At 39.6% G+C, this 20908-nt stretch overlaps 1 protein-coding gene across 1 annotated transcript in view; it reads right to left on the bottom strand.

Annotated features, from left to right (window-relative positions):
• LOC123972468 overlaps nt 1–20908 on the bottom strand; it is a 61213-nt gene that overhangs the window by 35464 nt on the left and 4841 nt on the right. Inside the window, exons 2-10 of the mRNA XM_046051982.1 lie at nt 6768–6772; nt 5224–6686; nt 4453–4697; nt 3329–3528; nt 2080–2240; nt 1721–1824; nt 1361–1421; nt 499–587; nt 41–199 (exon numbers count right to left, since the gene is read on the bottom strand). Of these exons, the coding sequence (XP_045907938.1) occupies nt 41–199; nt 499–587; nt 1361–1421; nt 1721–1824; nt 2080–2240; nt 3329–3528; nt 4453–4697; nt 5224–6686; nt 6768–6772 (2487 nt within the window). The remainder of the gene's footprint in view (nt 1–40; nt 200–498; nt 588–1360; nt 1422–1720; nt 1825–2079; nt 2241–3328; nt 3529–4452; nt 4698–5223; nt 6687–6767; nt 6773–20908) is intronic.

The raw sequence follows: 20908 nt of genomic DNA on the forward strand, positions 1-20908 counted from the left end.
TCAGCTGGGAAATCTTGACAAGACACAAAAAGATTTTAACACTAAATCCGCAACTGCTTCTTTTTAAGGTATTTCTTACAGTTTTCTGCTGCTCCATCTCCCCGTTTCTGTTCTCCTCCTCCTGTTTCTTCTGCTTGTCCAGGAGCCTCTTGCTCAGGTAGTAAAATTCAACACACTGGCCCACGGTCTTAGTCCTAACCTGCAGCATACACATGCAAACACACACATAATGAATACCTAGCAGTCAAAAATGACTCTTTCCATGGCTACCTGAGCTTGGTTCCAAATACATTCAACATATCTCAGAAAACATAATCAAGCTGATACATTCAGTGACACACTGTAAACTGAGCTCCAGCTTTTTATTCAGTGCTTATTTTGTGGATCAAGTTGCAACATGCAGTCATTTTAATAGCTGCAGAAAGGGAACACACTGTGAAGGTAACCATTGAAAGAATGCGGCTCATATAATTAGCAATGCATGAGTAAGGCTTCTACCATTTTCTGTATGAGTGAAAATTCTTTTCCATAAGTTCCCAGGGCTGCAGTGAAGAGACTCTTTTCACTGTTGGTCCAAAAGTCACTACCTACAGCGAGAGAGAGGAGGGTGAGGGGCAAACAGGACATGGGAAACAATTAAAAAACAAATACCAACTGGTCATCCTGCAGAGTGCTGCAAGTAATGCATCCACTGTTGGGAAAAGTCCTGCAGGAACTCTTTAGAAAATAACTGACAAAACCAGTGGCGGATGATGAATCTGCCTGTCACTGTGGATTGTAATGACCATCAGCTTTAACAATAAAACTTGCGTGTACCATGTGTACCATGTTTAATAGCTGGAGGGTGGGTTTTTAGACATTTTAGACATCTAAATGTTGTTAAGCTGTTGTCAGGGGGGCAGCTAAGTGGACACTACTGTGCAGAACAATGTTTACTCTGTACTTTATGTGGTTCTTGGTGGATTTAAATGAACCAGAGAGAGAGGGAGAGAGAGAGAGAGAGAGAGAGAGAGAGAGAGAGAACTGCGTGGAGTTTGGGCTTCAACAAAGGCTACCATTGTACGTTCAGTGGGAATGGTTACTCCTTTGCTGTCTAACATTTTGACTGTTGTTGAGAAACACTGAACTTCCTTCACTGCAGCACATTTTAGTTTATTTTACTTCACCACGTCACCCTGCTAAAAGTTGACAACTTTGATTTGAATTCACTTCAAAAACATGACAGGGTTAGAGTCAGCTCATGTTAAATATCCGTAACCAAGCCAAAGAGTTATCTGAACATCGGGTGATCATTTTGGAATTATCCCTTAACAGACGTAGGAAACCCACGAGTTGTGTGTGGGCAAAGGTCAAAGGTTACCAGAGTAGTGGTAGTCTCCTGTTGGTGAAGGCTGTGAGAACAACAGCATCTCCAGCGTGGCCTGCACAGAAGAGAGGGGTGTAGGATGCAGAGAAAAGACAGATGAGGCATGCAATGGTTCAGAAGAGAATTCACTGGATATGAATGAGTGAGAAAGAAAAGTAAGAAAGAAAGAAAAAGAAATGACAAGGAATGAGTGGGTGGGGAAAGATGCATGGAAGGAAGTCACGATGGATGGATGAAAATGATGGAATGAGTGCATAATAAATGAATGAATGAGGAATAAGCAAATTATTATTATAATTATAATTATTATTATTATTAAGAAAGACAGTATTAGTACTCCTCTTCACTGCTTACCATTGCGTTCCCCTGACAGTAGTGCAGACAGTGCAGAGCCAGCTCTGTGTTACTGCCCCCTCCTGGTATGCAGCTGGAACTACACATGGACAACAGCTTTTCCACTGCGCATGCACACAAAAGATTTCAGCAGTTAGCACTGTGAATTGAATGGGTCTATGTCAAGCATACAGCTCATTTTAAAATATCTGATTTATCTTCCATCTGTTCACTGTAACTCTGACTACTGAACTTATCGGTTGCTTGTAATTTTGAAGAACTGAGAATTTACTATCCTTTTCTGTGTAATTATTACTCCAAGCAGGTCTAAAAAAATAAGTTTGAGTTGAAAAGCTGTGGCATGTTGGTATGTTCTTTACCATGGTCTTGTAAGTTGGTGCTCTCCTCAAGACTGTCCCACGGTTTCCACAGCAGCTGTTCTCTAGGGGATTCCTCCTCTGGTGACCATAACCCTGAACCCTTGCTGTCCACAAAGCACGAGGGAAGCTGTGCCTGGAAATCATGACCTAAGTTGATATGCCTGTAGAGAAGGAAAGAAGTGAAGTGAAAGGGAGAACCTAAGTAATAATACCCTCTCTAAGCCTGCATATTCTTTTAAATGCGCATTTTTAATTACAGATCTGTTTAATCTGTATGTGTAGGGGAGAGCACATTTAAGATAGAACTGTTGATCTGGCTGAACTATTGTAGACAGGTTTGACAAAATCTTATACATGTGTTAATGCTTTAGGAAGTTACAATATGAGGCTATACTGTTAGCATGAAGTTACCCTTAAACTGTGGGATGACACAATTTTGTTAAAATGGCAGGGATGGGGTAATTTGAGCCAAAGGATCTGGGGGAAGTTGAGCCAGCTATTTTACTGTAATTTTACATTTCATTCTTATGCATCACCGAAATGATGTGACATTTTAGACCAGAAACCACCAGGCTTTAACTCCTATTGTGGGTTTGGACAGAGCAGTGGGAGAGGTACAAAAATGGGAAGTCAATTCATCAGGTGGCACGGGACATGATGATAAACAGGATGACTGTAAAGCAATACATTGATATAAAACAACAAGCAGACATAGCTGCAATGTTTCACTATCTAAGTCCAATTGAATGTTGGGACCTGGCGTTTGAGTTTGCATGATGAAATGACATTGATGTCCTGACCCCTATGTGGCTCAACTTATCCTCTCATATGGGGCAAGTTGAGCCAAGAGTCCACTTTTTTTTGGAAAGCCATATTTTAAAAACAGTTTATTTCAGATCCAAATTGATTAATCATTCCCAGAGATGCACCACATCCTAAAATATATGTACATATTTTAGTTGGAGACATTACTGTCATGTCCTCACTTTAAAGACATCTCAAGTAAAAAGATTTTCTTTTCATTCAGTGTCCTGTCTTGCAGTGAGAAATGTTTTCATAAACAGTCTTGGACCTGCACATGAATCTAGATCTACAACAAAAAACAAATCACTCGTTCCTTGGGCCATGGCCAAACTCTTCACCATGATTTAGGAAGAAGAAGACTTACTTTATTTTGAGACATCATGCAACTGAAAAGGTCATAGACTAACGAATCCCAAAGCATAAGTTCCTTCAGCATTTTACTTACGGTAACACACCGCACTCTTCGTCCTCTTCTCTACATGTTGTTTCCTCCTGATGGAGAGACAGAAGGGAGGAGTACAGCCCATTCCCCCTGCGTACAGGATTGAGGAGGGGTCGAGGAGTGTAGCGGCCCCTCTTTTGACCCCTGCTTGAGTGAAGGATACTGGGAAATGGAGTTCCAGTGTAGATCGGGGAGTCTTGTTGCTGTTCACAGGGAAAAAAACATTTATTTTGTTAATCCTGTCCTTGTCTGATTAATACACAGTCACAATGTTTATTTATTTATTTTACTAAAAAAGCGAGTTATGAATTCTTTCTGCAAAATTTTTCATTTTGAACTCTCACTTCATGGACTCTAGCTTTGCATCAGGGCTCTGCTCTGATTGGCTAACCCTAACCCCTAACTTTAACCAACAGAGGCAACAAATACTCGCCAATCAGAAGCAGACTTTTTGAAAATTTAGCGGGAAAAAAACGAGTGTGATTCAAAAGGTTAACAGAATTGTCCCTCCTGACTAATAAAGAGAAAACAGTACAGACCCATTGAACATGGTGCAAAGCAAAGCATTGTTCAACCCCATTCATTTTCCGTGGGACATGAAAAAAGGCATTGTGGGATCCAAGGTGAAGCGGTACTGGTCAGTAATGTGAAAAACTTAAACTTGAAAAACAAATGAGGGGGAAATTCAAAGAAAAATATATGCAATGGTTTAGTATTTAGCTACCTGAAGATTTTTGTTCTACTTTCTGGGATCGCTCTTTTCTATGTTGCTTGCCTTCAGGATAGCTGGTCTGGGAGTGGTGCTTTGAGCTAAACGCTACAGTCAGCATGCTAACGTCCTCTAAATGACAATGCTAACACGCTGATTTTACGTATGTTTTCCATGTTCACCATCTTAGTTTTGCATGTCAGCATGCTAACATTTGCAAATTATTACTAAACACCAAGTAGTTATTTGGTAATAAAGCCAAGTAACATAATTTTGTGTGGCTAAAATTATATTAAGCCAGCTAGAGGATATGCATCAACAGAATATTTTCTTCTCTTGAATGTACACAAAACTGCTTAAATTTGCTTCTTTAAAATTGTACCCTCTGCTCAAAAATAGCAGAGTTGCCATACTGTACCTGTAGCTGTGATTGGTTCAGGTTGGCCGGTCCATTCTTCACTTTCTGCGTCACCATGAAAGGGGCTATCTTTTCTGCTGCCTCAAAATTTTGGCTGGGAAGGTGAGTAGGAGTAGGAAGATGGAAGGAGGTATGTGGGGACGTAGCATTGGAGGAACAGAGAGCTCTCGGTGGGTGGAGGGATGAGCGGTGGGAAGAGGACATGAGGAATGGCAACTCTGGAGACTGAAGGACGTCGTGTGAGGCTGGAAAAATGCGAGGGGTCAGGACACGAACATCAGAAAAGAGGGTAAAGTCATGGTATTGTCATGATGTTGTCAGTATCTGTTTGTTATTTGGAAACACTAACTAATTATTGTGACAACCCACATATGAATTCAATTGTTCTAGGTGAACGTGTCATTTTACCTGTGGTGTGAAAGAGTACAAAAGATGTCACAAGATGTTACAAATGGTTTCATAACTGAAAATGTGAAAAGTGAAAATGTAATTTGCATACAGGAAGTTGGAAATTTCAAAAGCTCACCAACAAAAACCCACATGTCCCGTAAATTTGCATGTGGGTATTAACCTGTGGTTTATTTTTGGTAAGGAGGGAAATAAAGACAATTTAAATTATTTCATGTTTAGTAGTCTAGTCTTTTTTATACAGTTCTGTTTTTCTTTCTCAGAACTGTTATGACAGACTCTGGATGAACTTTTATCCATTTTTAAAATTTCTTTTCTTACTATTGGACTTTCATTCAGAAAAATGCACACACAATCCCTTACCTGTGACGTTGCCATAGTCGCTACCATGAGAAGATAACAGGTTGCCCTCATTGCTGCTGGGATCGCCTGACGACTGTGGAAAACAGTGTGACAGCAGTGGAAACTTCCATATCATCCCAGAGGAATGGACGGGTGGGAGAGACTGAAGGCGGGAAGCAAAAAACTGGAGCGTGCCAGGTGACTCTCCCCCCTGGGACACTGAATGTCCTGTGCCCCCGAATGCAATGGGAGAGTCCATTTTGGAGGGTGAGTGGGAAGGAGCTGGTAGAGGTGTGGGCGGAGGACTAAGAACTGAAGACATGAGGTGGGACGATGTGGGAGGAGAGGGGAAAGATGGGAGAGAGGGGTGAGCGGGTGAAGAAGAGGAGGAGGGAGGCAGGTAGGAGTCTGAATCAAAAGCACAGCTGTGCCTCGACTTGATCAATCCAGGGCTTCCTCCTCTCCCTCCCCCAAATTCCCAGATCTGTCCGGAGGAATCCCCACTGGAAATCACAGGGATTCTTCTCTTTCGCTGGGAGAGGAAAGCCTCAGAGAAGGAGTCCAGTTTCTGAGTGTACTTCCCGCTGCTGATGCTGAGAGCCGATCGCTGCGATAGGAACCCTGAGGCCAAAGCGTGGGTGTCTGCTGTTCCTCTCCACCTGCCCTCTCCTGTCTGACTCGAGGGAGAGATGTTGAGCCAGGGTCCTTCAGCCTCTGCTGATTGAAGCTGATCCTCACCTGAGCCACAGCTGGATCCATAATCTTCTTCTCTTCCTAAATAATTGTCACTCACTCTTGAATCGGTCCTACAATATTCTATACTGCTGTCGCTAAAGCTTCCTGCCACACTTCTGTTGTAGGAAGTACTTTGCTTAGTAAAGTGGCTAACATTAGCCTCCCTATTGTAAACGGTTTCGTTTTTAGCTTCACAGCTAACATTTGCATAATTATTATAGTTTGCTCTGAGTTTACGCCTGAGTCCTTCCTCACTGCCACAATTCATAATGTAAAAAACATCATTAGGGTTACTGTAGCAATCACCTTTATTATAAAAATTGTCTGCAGGGCTTTCACAACTCTCCCCATCCTCACAAGTGTCCTCTTTTTTGCTGCCACCATACCAAGTGTCAACAAAATGGCTCCCCAACTCACTTTCTCCATCAAGCTGGCCTCCCAAGTTAGCGTCTCTGTCCAAAACGCTACCAATTGTGTTTAGCAAGCCTCTGTCACCCCCACTGCTCCCCCCCCTTCCCCCAGAAGAGGTGCTTGAATTTGGGAAGGAGGTTGTGGATTCTTCCCCTCTACTTCCATATTGCTCCAGAGGATCCAGGGCAGACTGAGAGGAGGGGAATCCCAGTTCGGGGCTTTGAAGGCTGGGCAAAGTGAGGTGAAAGGATGTGTTATGGCGATGGTGGTGGTGGTTGGGGAAGGATTGGGTGGATGTACTGTCGTCCATGATGGCTCGGTGGGTGTAGCTAGAGTGCCTACAAGGATACAGACATAAACATGGTGTAAATATAAATTAAATCATGTCACAACATTAGCAGCAGTGGTTTAGCTGGTACCTAGCCTACTCAATAGTACAGAGCACATGTATAAATTAAATTTCTGTGACCCACGACATTCCACGACCTAATTAGAAATTTTAGCTAGTTTAGAAAGTTTGCTACTGCAAAAACTTAACCATTTGGCTTCTATTTTGTTAACTGTTACCAAACATGGTGCCTCCATTGTATTTAGCTTTACCAATTTTAATAGCTGTGATTTCAGTCACTATTATGATCCAAGAGATTCTATGACACTAGAGGGTAACTACACGAGTCTTCACCAGATATTGACAGATGACGTACCAATTCACATTACAATAGTTTCTGCTGTCAAAGCTACCAACAGTTTTGACCCTCTCTGTATCTATGAATTTCTATCTAATTATTTCAGTAGCACCATTTATGCCAACAGCTTCTTTCAAAATAGAGTAAATATTATAAAATATTTGCAGTTGTAATATAGCTGAAGCTCCTAATCAGGTCGCAGAATCTGATGGCTTAAAGATTTTGATGCAATTTGTTTGATGCTCTTTGTCCAACTGAGTAATGTAAATCTGTAACGCCACTTTCTAATGACTGTAGGTATGATGTAGTTATTGTGTTAGGCAAAATAGTCCATATTCAACTCACAAGAGAAGGCAAGAGTTGTCACATCTCCAAATTGGTTTGTACGGAGCCCTGCAGGTATTTTTAATTCCAAACCAAGCTCCAGTAAGCAGTTTTTAGCATGCATATTCCTGTTCCATTTACGCTAACACAACATTCCTCGACCGATGCCACTTCGTTTAGTTAGTCCTCAAAAACAAGCGACAGATTACCTGTAATCAGACGTTTACATTGCATAAATGCCTGTACCAACGAAGACCAAAAGATTTAAGTCTTTGCTGGGTTTTCTTTCTTTCTGTCTTGAAACCACATTCTGCTCTAAATAGGACAGCGTGTGAGTCAGAAAGAGAAAGAACGAAGGAAGATGAGATGAAGAGACAAATGCACTGTATACGTAGTGGTGTTTTTTTGTTGTTTTTTTTACCAGTCCTTGGCGCTTAATTTCCTTTTCACATATGTTTGTCCTCTGTTGTGCATGTTTTTGGTTCCTGGCGGTTCGTCTGATTTTCTTCATCATTCTCTCTGACTTTTTTGTGCTCTTTCGCTCTCCACTGTCTCAAGTGTTGGTCTAATTATTTCCCCCTTCAGATTTTCAACCTCTCACATACTCCTTCCTATCTGTCTCTCTCTCTCTCTCTCTCTCTCTCTCTCTCTCTGCTGTGTATCCTTTGACAGCACACACACACACATACAGTCTAAAGCAAAATGGACACACACCACACACACAGACCACATATACTGTCTTTTTCACACTAATGCACACACACGCTCACAGACTCATTTACTCACTGAATTACTCACTGAAGCACACGTACATAGGCACACACACTCTCTGACTTTCACACTCACACACACACACACACACACACACACACACACACACACACACACACACACACACACACACACACACACACACACACACACACACACACGCAGGTGTTTTTAAGTAAGCAGGCTGATTATACTTCAACTAAGGTTGAAGCTGGTTGGAGCTATGCTTGGAATTGCAACTCTATGGACCAATCAGAACTTGGTAAATTGTCCCATCCTAACAGGTGAAGCAAAACTAACAGGAAATAGTGAGAGAGATGTAAATAAAGCCTTGTTTGTACCCACATGGTCCTGACAAGAGGTCGAATCAGGCAACATAAGTGAAAATACCTGTGTGAATGGGTGTTTAGGGTCTCTAATTTGAGGTTGTTTGTACCCATATTAGATGAAAATTGTAAGAACTCAAGCCCTTCTTAAACACGATTCACCAGTTTCTGGGGGACCAAATTAAGCTTCGTCAGTCAATGCCTGACTTAACTCTCTAGGGGTATCACCAGTCACTTAGTATCTTTACTTGTTATGCTGTGCTGCAGCCATATTCCCTTCTTAATTATTTTAGGGGATTTCCCTTCAGTCTGTTCTTCACCCAAGTACTGACTTGCCCTGTCCGGAATTTTAAAATACTTGGCACTGAAAACCTCCCCGATAGCTTCTGCTGCTCGTTTGGGGTCACGGTTAAGCTGCATTGTCCTAAAATTGAGGGACCATGTATAAAAAAGAAACTAGTCCTACACTTTCCACCAAATATGGATGTGAACACCCTTAAATACTCTTAAAACTGAAAGTCAGCACTTTAACCTCATAGTTATTGTTTTATTTCAAATCCAATATGCTGGAGTAGATAAAAACTATAAGCCAGTGATCATGCCCTGACTTGAGCAAATACCAAAAAAAATAACCTAGCTGAAAAACAGAGCCTTTGGTACGATCCAGTGTGAGTCACATTTTGTTCATTCTTTTCAAAATGTGGCATACACATGCACAGTGCCTTATGTACCGAGTGTAAACAAAGGTGTTGCTTTGGAAATGTAATAAAAGCAGAAAGACAGTGAATCCCTGATCATTCATTTGCAGCGCTTCCCATAAATTCATGACGGTGGTCGTTACTCATCCTCAGCTTGAAGAGTGCGAATGAGGTCGACACTTCCGTCATTAGCCTCTGTGAAATAAGCACCACCTCGCAGTGAGAAGTTTGAAACAGCACTCAGCAGCAAAGCAGATAATAAAGCACGAACAAGGCTATCTGCTTTAATTTATATGCAAGCAGAGAGTGATCTGCCTCGGGCGTGTTAGGCCTGACTAAGCAGAGTGAGTGAGACATTGACTTGTCTGCAGAGAGCCTTCCCACGATCCACTGAAGAGAAATGAATCTCCGTCGGCTCTGGGCCGAGCCCTACACTGACGTATGAAGACTTTAATGTTTTTGCAAGAGCGTCTTAACATGATCTTGACTGGACGTCACAGTTACCATACGGCATCAGCTTGTAGAGTAAACAGCGAGGCAGGCATTTCAAAAGAATCTCAACAGCAGCAGCATTATCAAGAGACTACATCTGCGGAACATGTAGCCTAAAACCAGCCATTAGGGAGAGCTAGTTCAGCTACCAAAGCAGCAGTTGCTTAATAACAATTACTGTTTTAAGTGTTCAGTGTGAAGTGTCTTCAAAAAGGAATGTTCCCCCGTGGCTGTCATACATAGAGACTCCTAATAGACTTTATCGGCAGACATAAGAGAGAGGCAGAGACAGAGAAGAAGATGGAGATGAAACAAAGAGGGGATGAGGAAGAGAGACAGATTCCCTTCGCTTCCTGGGGTAAATAAATTATCTGACTGCTGCATTTGTTAAATTCAAAGAGGACACTATTATTTTAGTAATTACTGTTTTCTGAGGCACCCAATAATCACTAATAAACAGTTCTTTTATGTGAGAAATTTTCAAAACAAAGCTACTCAACACATCTGCATTTACAGCCAGTGGAGCTGAGATGGGTCTGTTTGAGCTTATATTGACGCAACAGATGAAAACAAACACAGAACATACACATACAGACATTAAGTATACACTTGTGCTAAATAATATGATGTTTTTTTGCTTGTTTGAGTGACATCATACCAAGAATGTTCTGATCAAAATAGTATGAGCTGTGGATTGTGTTGTATTGGACAAAGGGTGAATCAGCACCAGCAAAGGTTTACTAATCCGCAGATGCAGAGGCAGAGACGGGAGACAGGAAGGTACGAACTGTGCTGCAGAATAGAGACACTTTGAGATAAGCACAGTTACAGAAAATGCAAACTAGATGAGTCACCACTCCTCCTCGCACGTATCAGAACAACACATTTCAGGTAAGGTCATTACAATTACAGATAACAATACAGCCAGAATTCAGTGCTGTGCTAACTGTGTGATTGTGTTTCACTATCTCTTGCATGTTTGCGGTTCTGTCAATGTCCTCCCCATAACCCCTTCAGCTCACTTAGTAGGAGTTTTAGTGCTCATTTATTGTGCTATTGTTGAAACCACTGCGAATGTAAAGATTGGCATGGTGGTGATACAGACACTGATTCATGGCAGTTTCTCAATGTTAACAGGAGTGCAAGCTGAGTGAGCACATTCACAACACCTACAGTGCATTTCTGGCAATGCTCTTAACACAATGCCCACTTTCGATTGCTCTCCATTAAAATCCACAGGTGGCATGTAGGCTTCCAATCAAACCCATTAATAAATGAGAACCATTGTAATTTTGAATTACACCAAACTCTGAACTCAGCCAGAGTCACATTTGGATATCCATGACAACAGTCACTTTGGCACTTTTGAAGGGTGTGAATATGAATACACACTTGGCATTTTAGTGTCCACGCTGCAACAGCCCAGCACCTTAACAAAACAAAACAAAACAAACACACAAAGGTGAGGAAGCTTTACATTCAAAACATGTGTTTCTGGTAACAATCATGTCCCAAGCGAAACCATTATTTTATATCCTCCAGTTCCACAGCCATAATGAGTCTCAGAGGAGAGTATAGTAATAACAAGCATCTCCCTCAAAACACAAAGGAAGGCTAATAAATTGGAACTCGTTAGAGTGGTCAAATTGTGGATCAGTCCCCAAACAAGTCTACACAGGAAACGTAAGTTTAGCACAAAATGCGCAAGAGCAAATTAATTTAATGAATGAAGAAGAGCACATCATTTTACAAAGCAGCTTACTGGATGCTACAAACTGCATGGAAATGTAAATAATTACAATGTTAATTTTCTAACCAGGTAACTTTGTAATCTCTATTTTCTGTCATGCTTTAGATTATGAATTAGATTAGTATTTAACATTTAAGACTGACAAGCTGGCCTAATAAATATAACCCACAAATTGCATACTGGACCGCCACCTGGTGCTACTCTAATCACGATCTTTGTGATGCCAGTCAGGAAGTAAGATGGGCCTCGGCATGGGGGACCAATGTCACTCAGGAGCCAAGGGTGCATAGAGGTGCTGCAGCAATGTGCAGTGTGACAGAAATATGGTGTTTTTTTGAAAATGAAACCATGTAAACCTGTTCTAATACAACCACGAAATAAAATTATGAACCTGAAAATAAGCATAATATGACTTTAGGATAGAGTGAGATAAATGCACTTACACCAACAGAAGTGCTAATTTTGGTTTCTCTCTCCACAATGAAATGAGTGAAGAAAACATCTAAATGTCTAGTAGATGAATTACAGAATGATTAACTGTGATACTTGAAGATTAAACATTACTGAAACACATCTTAAAGTGGAAATACGATTTAGGATGACCTTGAGACTGGTTTAAATACCAATGCCAGGACAAACGCCTCTACATGACTTTTCTCTTGAAATATTCCGGGAGAAGAAAATATCTTATTGTGCCTATCCTCACATATTGATTCTCTTGAGTGAAGAGTGCCTCCTTCAGTATGTTGTTATATGCACTACTCCGATATATTGATCAGCAGGGTAATGAGATGTCATTTTGAGGTCAACATGTTCAATCAAATGTTGGTGAGCCACTGTGTGGCACATAGAGATACTATGGGATAGGGCTGAGGTTTGCATTGCACCACATGTTAACCCCAGGAAGAGTGCTGTTGCACCTTAAAGCTTGTTAGAGGAGTCGGGTAATTGGGCTGAACATAAGAGTAATGCAATTCGTGATAAGAGCATAGGAGCATACCTCACAGACGACTGCCATGGCAACAGACTGGCCCAAGGTAGCAAAGGGCTTGATTTTATTTCAGTTTACACTAAAATGAGAAAACAGATTCATCATGAACCAATGTATGCAAGCTTTGATCTATTTAAGAAGCTAATGATCAAAGGCTTAAGGTTTAACAAAGGCAGGTTATCATCTGTGTTTAGACATAGATCTGATGAATAACAAGCTTTAAATATTTATTTATTTATTGTGGAGCATGGGAAATATGCATCTAACTGTTTTGTTCTTTGTTAATGTGTATCAAGTATGTCTTACAAACATAATCAGTTATAACAGTCAACTGTTTGTTCACTAGCAGCATACTATGTAATTTTTTAACTATTTACATTCCAGACATTCAACAGTTTCATGCATTGCAGCAGATATGACTGTCTATTTGATGGTCTGGAAAATCAGTTGTTTAACTGGTGTGTAATAAGACCTTAGCAGGACCCAGTAGAGGGAGACAAAAATAATTATGATCCAATGAGTTTTCAAAAGGGCAGATACTGTGCTCCCTTGTCAATGCAATGGCTTTCCCTTTGGCTATACCCTTTGAAATCTGTTACCAGAACAGAGAGAGATTCAAACTAATAATTAAAAATAGGCAGCACGGGTTGTTGAATCATAAGATAATACATTTCATAAAGACACAGCTGAAAGCTGAAATAATAATAATACACAGCTTACGTGCTTTCATGTTTATTCAAAATCTTTTTAGAGCTGAAACCATTAGTCAATTTATCAATTAGTTGCAGGAAAAATACAACATAAAATACGAAAAATTCTCGAGCTCCCAGCTTCTCAAATGTGAATATTTTCTGGTTTCCTTAGACTTCTTTGACATTAAAATGACCACCCATGGGTTTTGAATTGCTGATAGGACAGAGAAAGCAATATGAGTATGTCAACTTGAGCTTTTGGAAACCATGCTGTGCATTTTTCACTGTGTTCTGACATTTTATATAAAAAACAATTGTAAAATGAATTAATGAAGTAACTGGCAAATCAGTCAATAATAAAAATAATTGTTAGTTTCAGCTCTAGATTTTTTTTAGGTTTTAGAGAACAGCGACAACTCTAAGCATGAAACAAGTGGTGGAATCCAATCATGCATTATGACAAATATCACACACATATGAAGCTGTAGTTGCACATGTCATTAAAATAAATAAATACAGTCAAACATTCACCTAAAATCACTCCATGCATCAATGTACAAGGCAAAAATTCAAATGTCAGCTCAGATGGTTACACACAGAGAAGGCTGGGGAATGCTGGAGCGGTCTGTTACTCTTATGGCAGAGGTGTGACCTTCTGTCGGCCACCGACCGCGGGCCATCACGTCATCTAACAGCTTTCTATCTGTAACTGCAGCATGTTCTGCAACTTCAGACTACCACAGTGCATAGAAATAAACTTTCTGAAAGCCTGTTGGTGATGGTGTCTCCATTTCTGGTCACGGCACTGTAAGACTGGAGTACGGAAGTGTTTGAGGGCCATTGACCTACTATGTATTACCGAACATATATTTTAGCTGACATCTTGAAAGGCAGCACCGATGATGCTGTACAATATGTAACACACAAGCGATAACAATAGGAATAAAAGCACACAATATTACCATCCATGTAAAACCCTTGTGTGAAATAAAGGGATATTCTGGATTTAGCATTAAACACAAATTAAAGGCTTCTGAAACATAATTGTATTGGCCATGGTTGTTAAAGCACAAATGAAAGGGACAACACAAGGCAGAGCACAATATGTACCAAGAGCAAACTAAATGGGTTTAATGATGAAAAAAAAGGAGCCAGTGTTAAGCTCAGAGGCACAACCAATCTCTCTAAGATTAATTTTATTAAGAACAGTAATTCAAGACTGGAAGCTATCTCATGTCAAAGCAAAAGCACAGCAAAAACAAAAAACATGGAACTTTAGTTAAGAAATTCGGTTATTGCTATGTATTTATTATCCCTACAAGACTTGTGTGAGTGGAAACATTTTGTTTCCCATAAACAAACTGGAGCAATGCTGCACTGAAAATGGGCTCCTACCATATTGACAATTTGGCCTTCACATAAAGGAATCCAGTCTTGGTGAAGATAAACAAACTACCACAGCCCTTGAATGTAAATGAGTTAAAAACTACAGCCCTGTTTATGATGGTGCGATGCAGGTCACAATCATAGACACATAGGGCAATAAACGTTTTAAAGGACTGTCTAAAATTAATTACAATGCTCTGCAAATTTCATTGATGTGTGCATACCTGATCTTGAGGCTCGGGGCGCTCAATATAATGCAGGGGAACTGAGCGTCTCTACCCGCGACAAATGCAGCATTCCTCATTTTATGCACAAAACGAGGAGGCAGTACAAGAAATATGTCAAAATATATTACATGTTTAAATCACAGACATATAAAGATTGACGACATGACAGAAAATGAAGACATAACATCTCGATTGCCCCCGGCTGCTGGCTGCAGTATAAATCAATCAGTCATAAACCCCGCCCCCTCAATGTTAGCACACAAGTACACGTCAAATATATTTTTCCCAAAGATGGTTTCATTTGAGGTAGTTCTTATCACCCTAATGTATGTTAAAGTGTAATTTTTTCTTATGAGTTTGGTTTTATTTAGTTATTTGATAGTTATTTGATGATATTGATGCACGTGATTGATTCAGCTGGGGGTGAGACCTCAATACCACGGCTCCAAGCCTGATTACTACTGCGCAGACTCTGGCTCCAAATTACATCAAAAGCGCAAGTTGCCAGTACCTGTAACATTTTGGCTTCATTTTGTATAGTGGGAGGAAGTGGAGCGGCGTCATCCACCTTTATATATAGTCGATGGTCACAATCAAAGTAATAACAGGTGATAAAATTTCTAGCACAGTTGTGTCTGTGTGGTTAGTGGTTCAATGAACTAAAATGTAAGGGACTAAAGGAGTCACCCGTTTTCAAGCTCTGGGCAAATATTGGTAGGAATTAATAAACATTCTGAACATGTAGGAGGCAGAATCGATTTACTCAGACATTTTCATTTGTGCTTCCTCACTGTGTTGCTGTACCTTAATGGAAAAAGCACTCCTGCAAATAGAAGGTGGAAAATGCTCATTGTGCCCAAGCAACACCTGCTTGTTTTGCAAAAGCAATATCATCTTCAGTTTATCTGTTGTTCTATACTGGCAAGTCATGAACGTAAATTAAACTAGATTAACCTTTGCTTACAGTATAAATTACTGTGCCATCCACAATAACAATGCATAGCTCTACCAATAATTTCATTAAGTGATATTACTTAACCTGAGGTCGTACTGATCACAAATTCATAGCAATAACAGTCTAAAGAGAACTGAGTGAGTCATGTGCTCTTTTCCATTTGCAAATATAAGGGAGGAAATGGACCAAGCCATTTCTTCTAGTTTCTAACTGCAGTTCTGACAATCGATCTTCCTCGTGTGGAGCCAACTGATACATTTTTCTTTTTCATTTTTTGGAGGATTACATTTTAAATTCTCTCTTGATGTTTGAAAGACCCTCATTACGTTCAGTATCACATGTAACTGGACCCTGGCTACTTTTATCATGTAAAGTAAGGCTGGGGATATGGTTGAAATCTCACTGTGATATTAATAAAAATATATTTCCAAAATCCATATATATCACAGAGTGGCAAAAACAGACATCAAACTGGTGTTTATGAACTGTTCCCCTCTCTGTTGAGACAGAGTGAAGCAAATTTTCTGAATGTTTATGCAATCCATGTTCACTCGCCCCAAACAGCCAATGTATCAACTGCACAGACTCTAGATTCATAAAGCGTGAGGATAAGTGTGACATTTCTACTCAAGTTAAAACATTTTTAATTCCCACAGACGTGTCTTCAATCGTGCATCTAATCACATACATATTCCCATTGTGTTGGTATGGATTCACGCCACCTCTAAAATTCACTTTGTGTTCCGTCCTTCACACACAGGCAGAGCAAAAAGAAAAGATATATTAAAAAGCCTTTAGTCAGCATGATTGGTTAAAATGCTGTATCCTTGTCAACACGGCAAGTCAATTATTCATTTATATAACCTGTTATCACAAATTCACCTCAAAGGGCTTTACAATCTGCACAACAACCTCAATCTTAGACCTGCATTTTCAAACCCCCCCAAAAGAATTGTAATTACTGATTGTTACTCAAACTGTTCTCAAAGTCAAGAATGAACATCCATGAATTTTTTTTGTTTTGTTTTTAAGTTGGACTTGAAAGTTGTTGAATGACAATATTTAATTATTGTCCAGCCCTAATGGAAAGTATGGCTGTTTGTACTTCAGCTTTGTTAATAGTCATTATTACTGTGCTGTGTTTTAATGGAGCTAAATGTGCTGGTAAAAGAATGGCTAACAACAAATGAGTCCGAGTTTCATTCGCCAATTATAGCCAAAGACAAATCAATGAATGGAATGCCAAAACTACAAATTGGCTCTGGAAATTCCTTCCAATGCCCTTTATATCTGTATATATACACGATATATCGATTTTCTCTGCATGAGTTTGACTTTTTATCAATGTTTTAAATATCTCCGTAAATATCTTCACATATCGATAGTGAGACTGCTGCTATTGCACTAATTACCACCACTGTGATAATTAGTGCAATATTAACTTTGCCTACACCACCCACGTCTACTTCTGAAGTCTGAAGCAGGCCGGGAAAAGTAACACCTGTCACAGCAACAACAGAGTACAGAGGAGCACAGAGGTCATGACTGTAATTATTGGTATTATTTTGTACTGATTATCAAAGAATAAGCAGCTTGTTTTCTTGTGACTACAATGATCTCTATGTAATCAAAATCTGTCTTTTCACGATCATTAGATAAGACTGTCATGTAGTAATCGTCCTCAGACGTGAAAATCCCTGATAGGGATTGCTTTTTGTGTAATCTAAAGTCATTTTAAACTAACTTTTGATTACTACAGGACAGCATGAATCCTTATAGGAATACTTCAGGCATATTACAGCAGGCTTGTCGATTGGTTGCAGCAGCAGTAGGCTGTAATAACTTATGTTGTTATCTGCTAATGTCAAATGTGAGCGGTGACATAAGGCAATATCAGGCAGAGATTAGGCTCATTTGAAACACCCTGACTGGAATGCAGACGAGAGTAGCCAGCTTAGGTTGGGGGAAATGACAAAAACTGCAGTCAAGTTGGACATTTTCAGCCTTTCTGAGATGACTATGAAATATTTGCAATATTGCAAAAATGTTAGTGCTGATGTTGAGTAGGGTATAAGATAAAAAAAACCTGACTTGCTCATATGAATTTAATTTTATCTAATTGTTGTTTAAATGATATAGATTTGCTGTTTTATGTCTCCATCAAATAAACTATTAGAATAAGATGGGACAGCATGCCACACAAAACTTTGAACATCTAACCAACAAGCTTGTTAGGTCAAAATCACAAGATAATTATTCAGTGATTATGGCAAATCATAACATAATTACACTCATGGCCTCTCATTTTCTCCATACTCCATTGTTGCAACAGTCATGTGTTACTTTCCAGTCTGTGGTCAGAAGTCTGGGTTTAATTCACCTATAGTCAGTGCTGTGGTGGTGTCTTGGTAGGTGGGTATACTGTCTGCTTCAATTTTGTGATTGCACATGAGCACAATTAGCCTGCTACTAGTATTTAACCTTTACACATACATTTTAAACCCTTCCATGAAACTTAGGTTAGGGAACGATGACAACTTTTGTTTACACTTAAAATCCTTAAGATTATCCTAAAGACAGCGCTTCTCCCAGGGGAAGTACACAGCCTGGATGTAAGCATTGCCTTGAATGCTTAAGTCAGGGTACCAAAGCAGTTAACATCATAGATTACACGAAAGATTGTAACATGATTGGCTGCAGCCTTGCTCTGTGAGACAGACAATGATACATATATCTGGCTATATCAGGTATATATTCAGTAAACCCCTCTACCAAGAGGTGGGTATACACCGTGACTGCATACTTGTGTATAGCAGCTTTCAGGAGGTGCTTTACTCAAACTGAACATTACTGAACTCCAAAGTAACTGCCTTGAATGGCAAGGTAATTTACAGTCTGCCTTTTTCCATGCCATCGTGCATTTATTTTTAGATCTGGTTTGATACATGTGAACGAAACGATGGCAGAGAAAAATAGGCCCATACTTCTATCTGAAACCACTCTTCTCCTTCTTAGACACACTGTTGTTTACCACACAGACAGATATTCTATCTCTTAATGTCTCCGTCATGCCCTACTCTAAGTAATGCAGACCCCAGTGTTACAGGTAAGGTTGTAAACATTAGCAGGGGACTGGTGGTCCACAATAAAGGAACCATAAAAGGACTTGTAATTTAAAAGACTGAGGACTGTTTAGTGATTCCAGCTCTAAAACATGTCCTACAGAAAATGTGACAAAGGGTCCACTATTTGTAACAAGGACACATATTACCTCTGAACTGCCCTGTCTATAGTTTCAACAATGAAGACAGGTTTAATGTGTGCGAGTGTGTATATAAAAACTGACAGGATTACTTACGAGGCTTCTTGGACAAAATATGTCTATTTGCCCAAAGATATTTCTTTAATGACAACTTTTAAGGAGTGCATGTTAAATGAAGTACTTAGTTCTGATATTTGCCCATAAAAGAAATAACTCTTTAATGCATTTGCATATGTGCATCAACATCAGGAACCTATGACAGCGCATTAGGGCCACTGTGGGTAAAAACTTTTTCTTTTTTTTTATAAAGATTACAGAGTCAGGAGGGTTGATAATATTCCAAGAAAAACCCTGGATAATCTCTGAGATTAGAAGTTGTAAACATACAAGGAAAAAACTCACAGATTTACAAGAAAAACACATTAATAATCTTTGAAAATATACATTACAATTGTTTATTATTATTACAAATCTCCCCCAAATTTTTTTTTTTTATTATTATTATTTTTTTATCTACAATGCCCCTAATATGCTGTTGCACCACAAAGTGAGTCAAATATCTCTTTAACCCAGTAAATGGTTAAATCCCTTAAACCACTGTCAGAACATGTGCAAGGAGATATCTGGTCAGCTATGAAAAATATAGAAAATAGTAATAGATTTTTCATTTAAAAATGCATCACACTTTAGCCCCATTTGCAGTATATATTTACAAGTTATCTTACTTCCCAGACATGCCCATGCTCTGTTTTTCCATCTCCCTCTGTTCCAGAGTTTATACAGAGTATGGCTGCTACACTCTGCTAAGTTCTCACAACTCATCAACTCTTGAGAAACCCATGAAACATTATTCAGTGGAGCGTCTTGTTTTCTTCATTCCTGACAGTCTCCAACGTTGCTTCCCTTCACTGTGTTCACATATCAATTGCTGTTGCCAAGCAGCTGGTAGTGCAGCGCGGATATATATGAATTCATTTTTTTTCTAAAACTGATCAGCAAAATAATGCAGATTTAAAGACAACTTATTCCCACCAGCTCAATTCTGAGGTTACGTTTGATGCATAAAGTCAGCCCACATACCCCCTTAACAAAACCAATTGACTACAGGGGGTTCATACGGCGGTTTCCTGGTGCAGTTTGTGGATTTGGTGTTTTACCTCTTCAAATTCTATTTCACGGAAAGTAACTTTGTGCTGTTGTGTTTTGCTGTTACGTGCTCTCACTGTGTACACAAAGCTCCATGTGGCAGTGTCATCTGGCCTTGTACCTGACTGCAGGCATGCCTCTGTGTATTGTATCTGCCTATGCCTATGCACACATGGTAAGAAGATATGTAAACAAAAGTTTGAGCATGTGCATAGATTAGACCCTGACTGATGCTGGATTTTGGCAGCCAATGTACAAATACAACAATACATCGACCTTGCTGACAGCAGACATAGCAGGAAAAGCATATGTAACTTTAAAGCTGCACACACATCAACATTTTTGTAATGGATCAAATGACCATGTGTAATAATAATATTGATGAGTCTACAGAGAATTATCAGTTTACTTTCAGGCAGATGTTGGTGAAAAAGCTCTGTACACCTACCAGCATTTAACAGCAGACAAAGTTAGTGACTAGTTGGTGAACACTGTGGACCATGTAGCGAGATAAGAGCCAGATTTTTTTTTTTTTCATATGACAGAAAGACTTTGTGGAAACCAAAGCAGAGCTAACAGGAGATGGAACATCAGACATATATGCATACGATGGCCAGAAACACAACTTCAAATGAATGCTCAGTGTCTGCTGCATGTGGAAATATGCAACTGTTTTCTAAAACATTTGCCAAAACAACTTTTTCAGGCGAGTCAGTTTTAGGTTTTTAGTTTGATCCCCTGGCCTCAGGAAAATCAAAAATCTATTAATGCTGCTTTAATAACTGCTCCATTCTACTCAGGTTCCAGGGTCCTGGCACTGCTACACTCAAACAAAATGCACTGATATTAATTAT

Source organism: Micropterus dolomieu, linkage group LG06 (assembly GCF_021292245.1).
Source record: "Micropterus dolomieu isolate WLL.071019.BEF.003 ecotype Adirondacks linkage group LG06, ASM2129224v1, whole genome shotgun sequence".
In the NCBI taxonomy this organism is placed as follows: Eukaryota; Metazoa; Chordata; class Actinopteri; order Centrarchiformes; family Centrarchidae; genus Micropterus; species Micropterus dolomieu.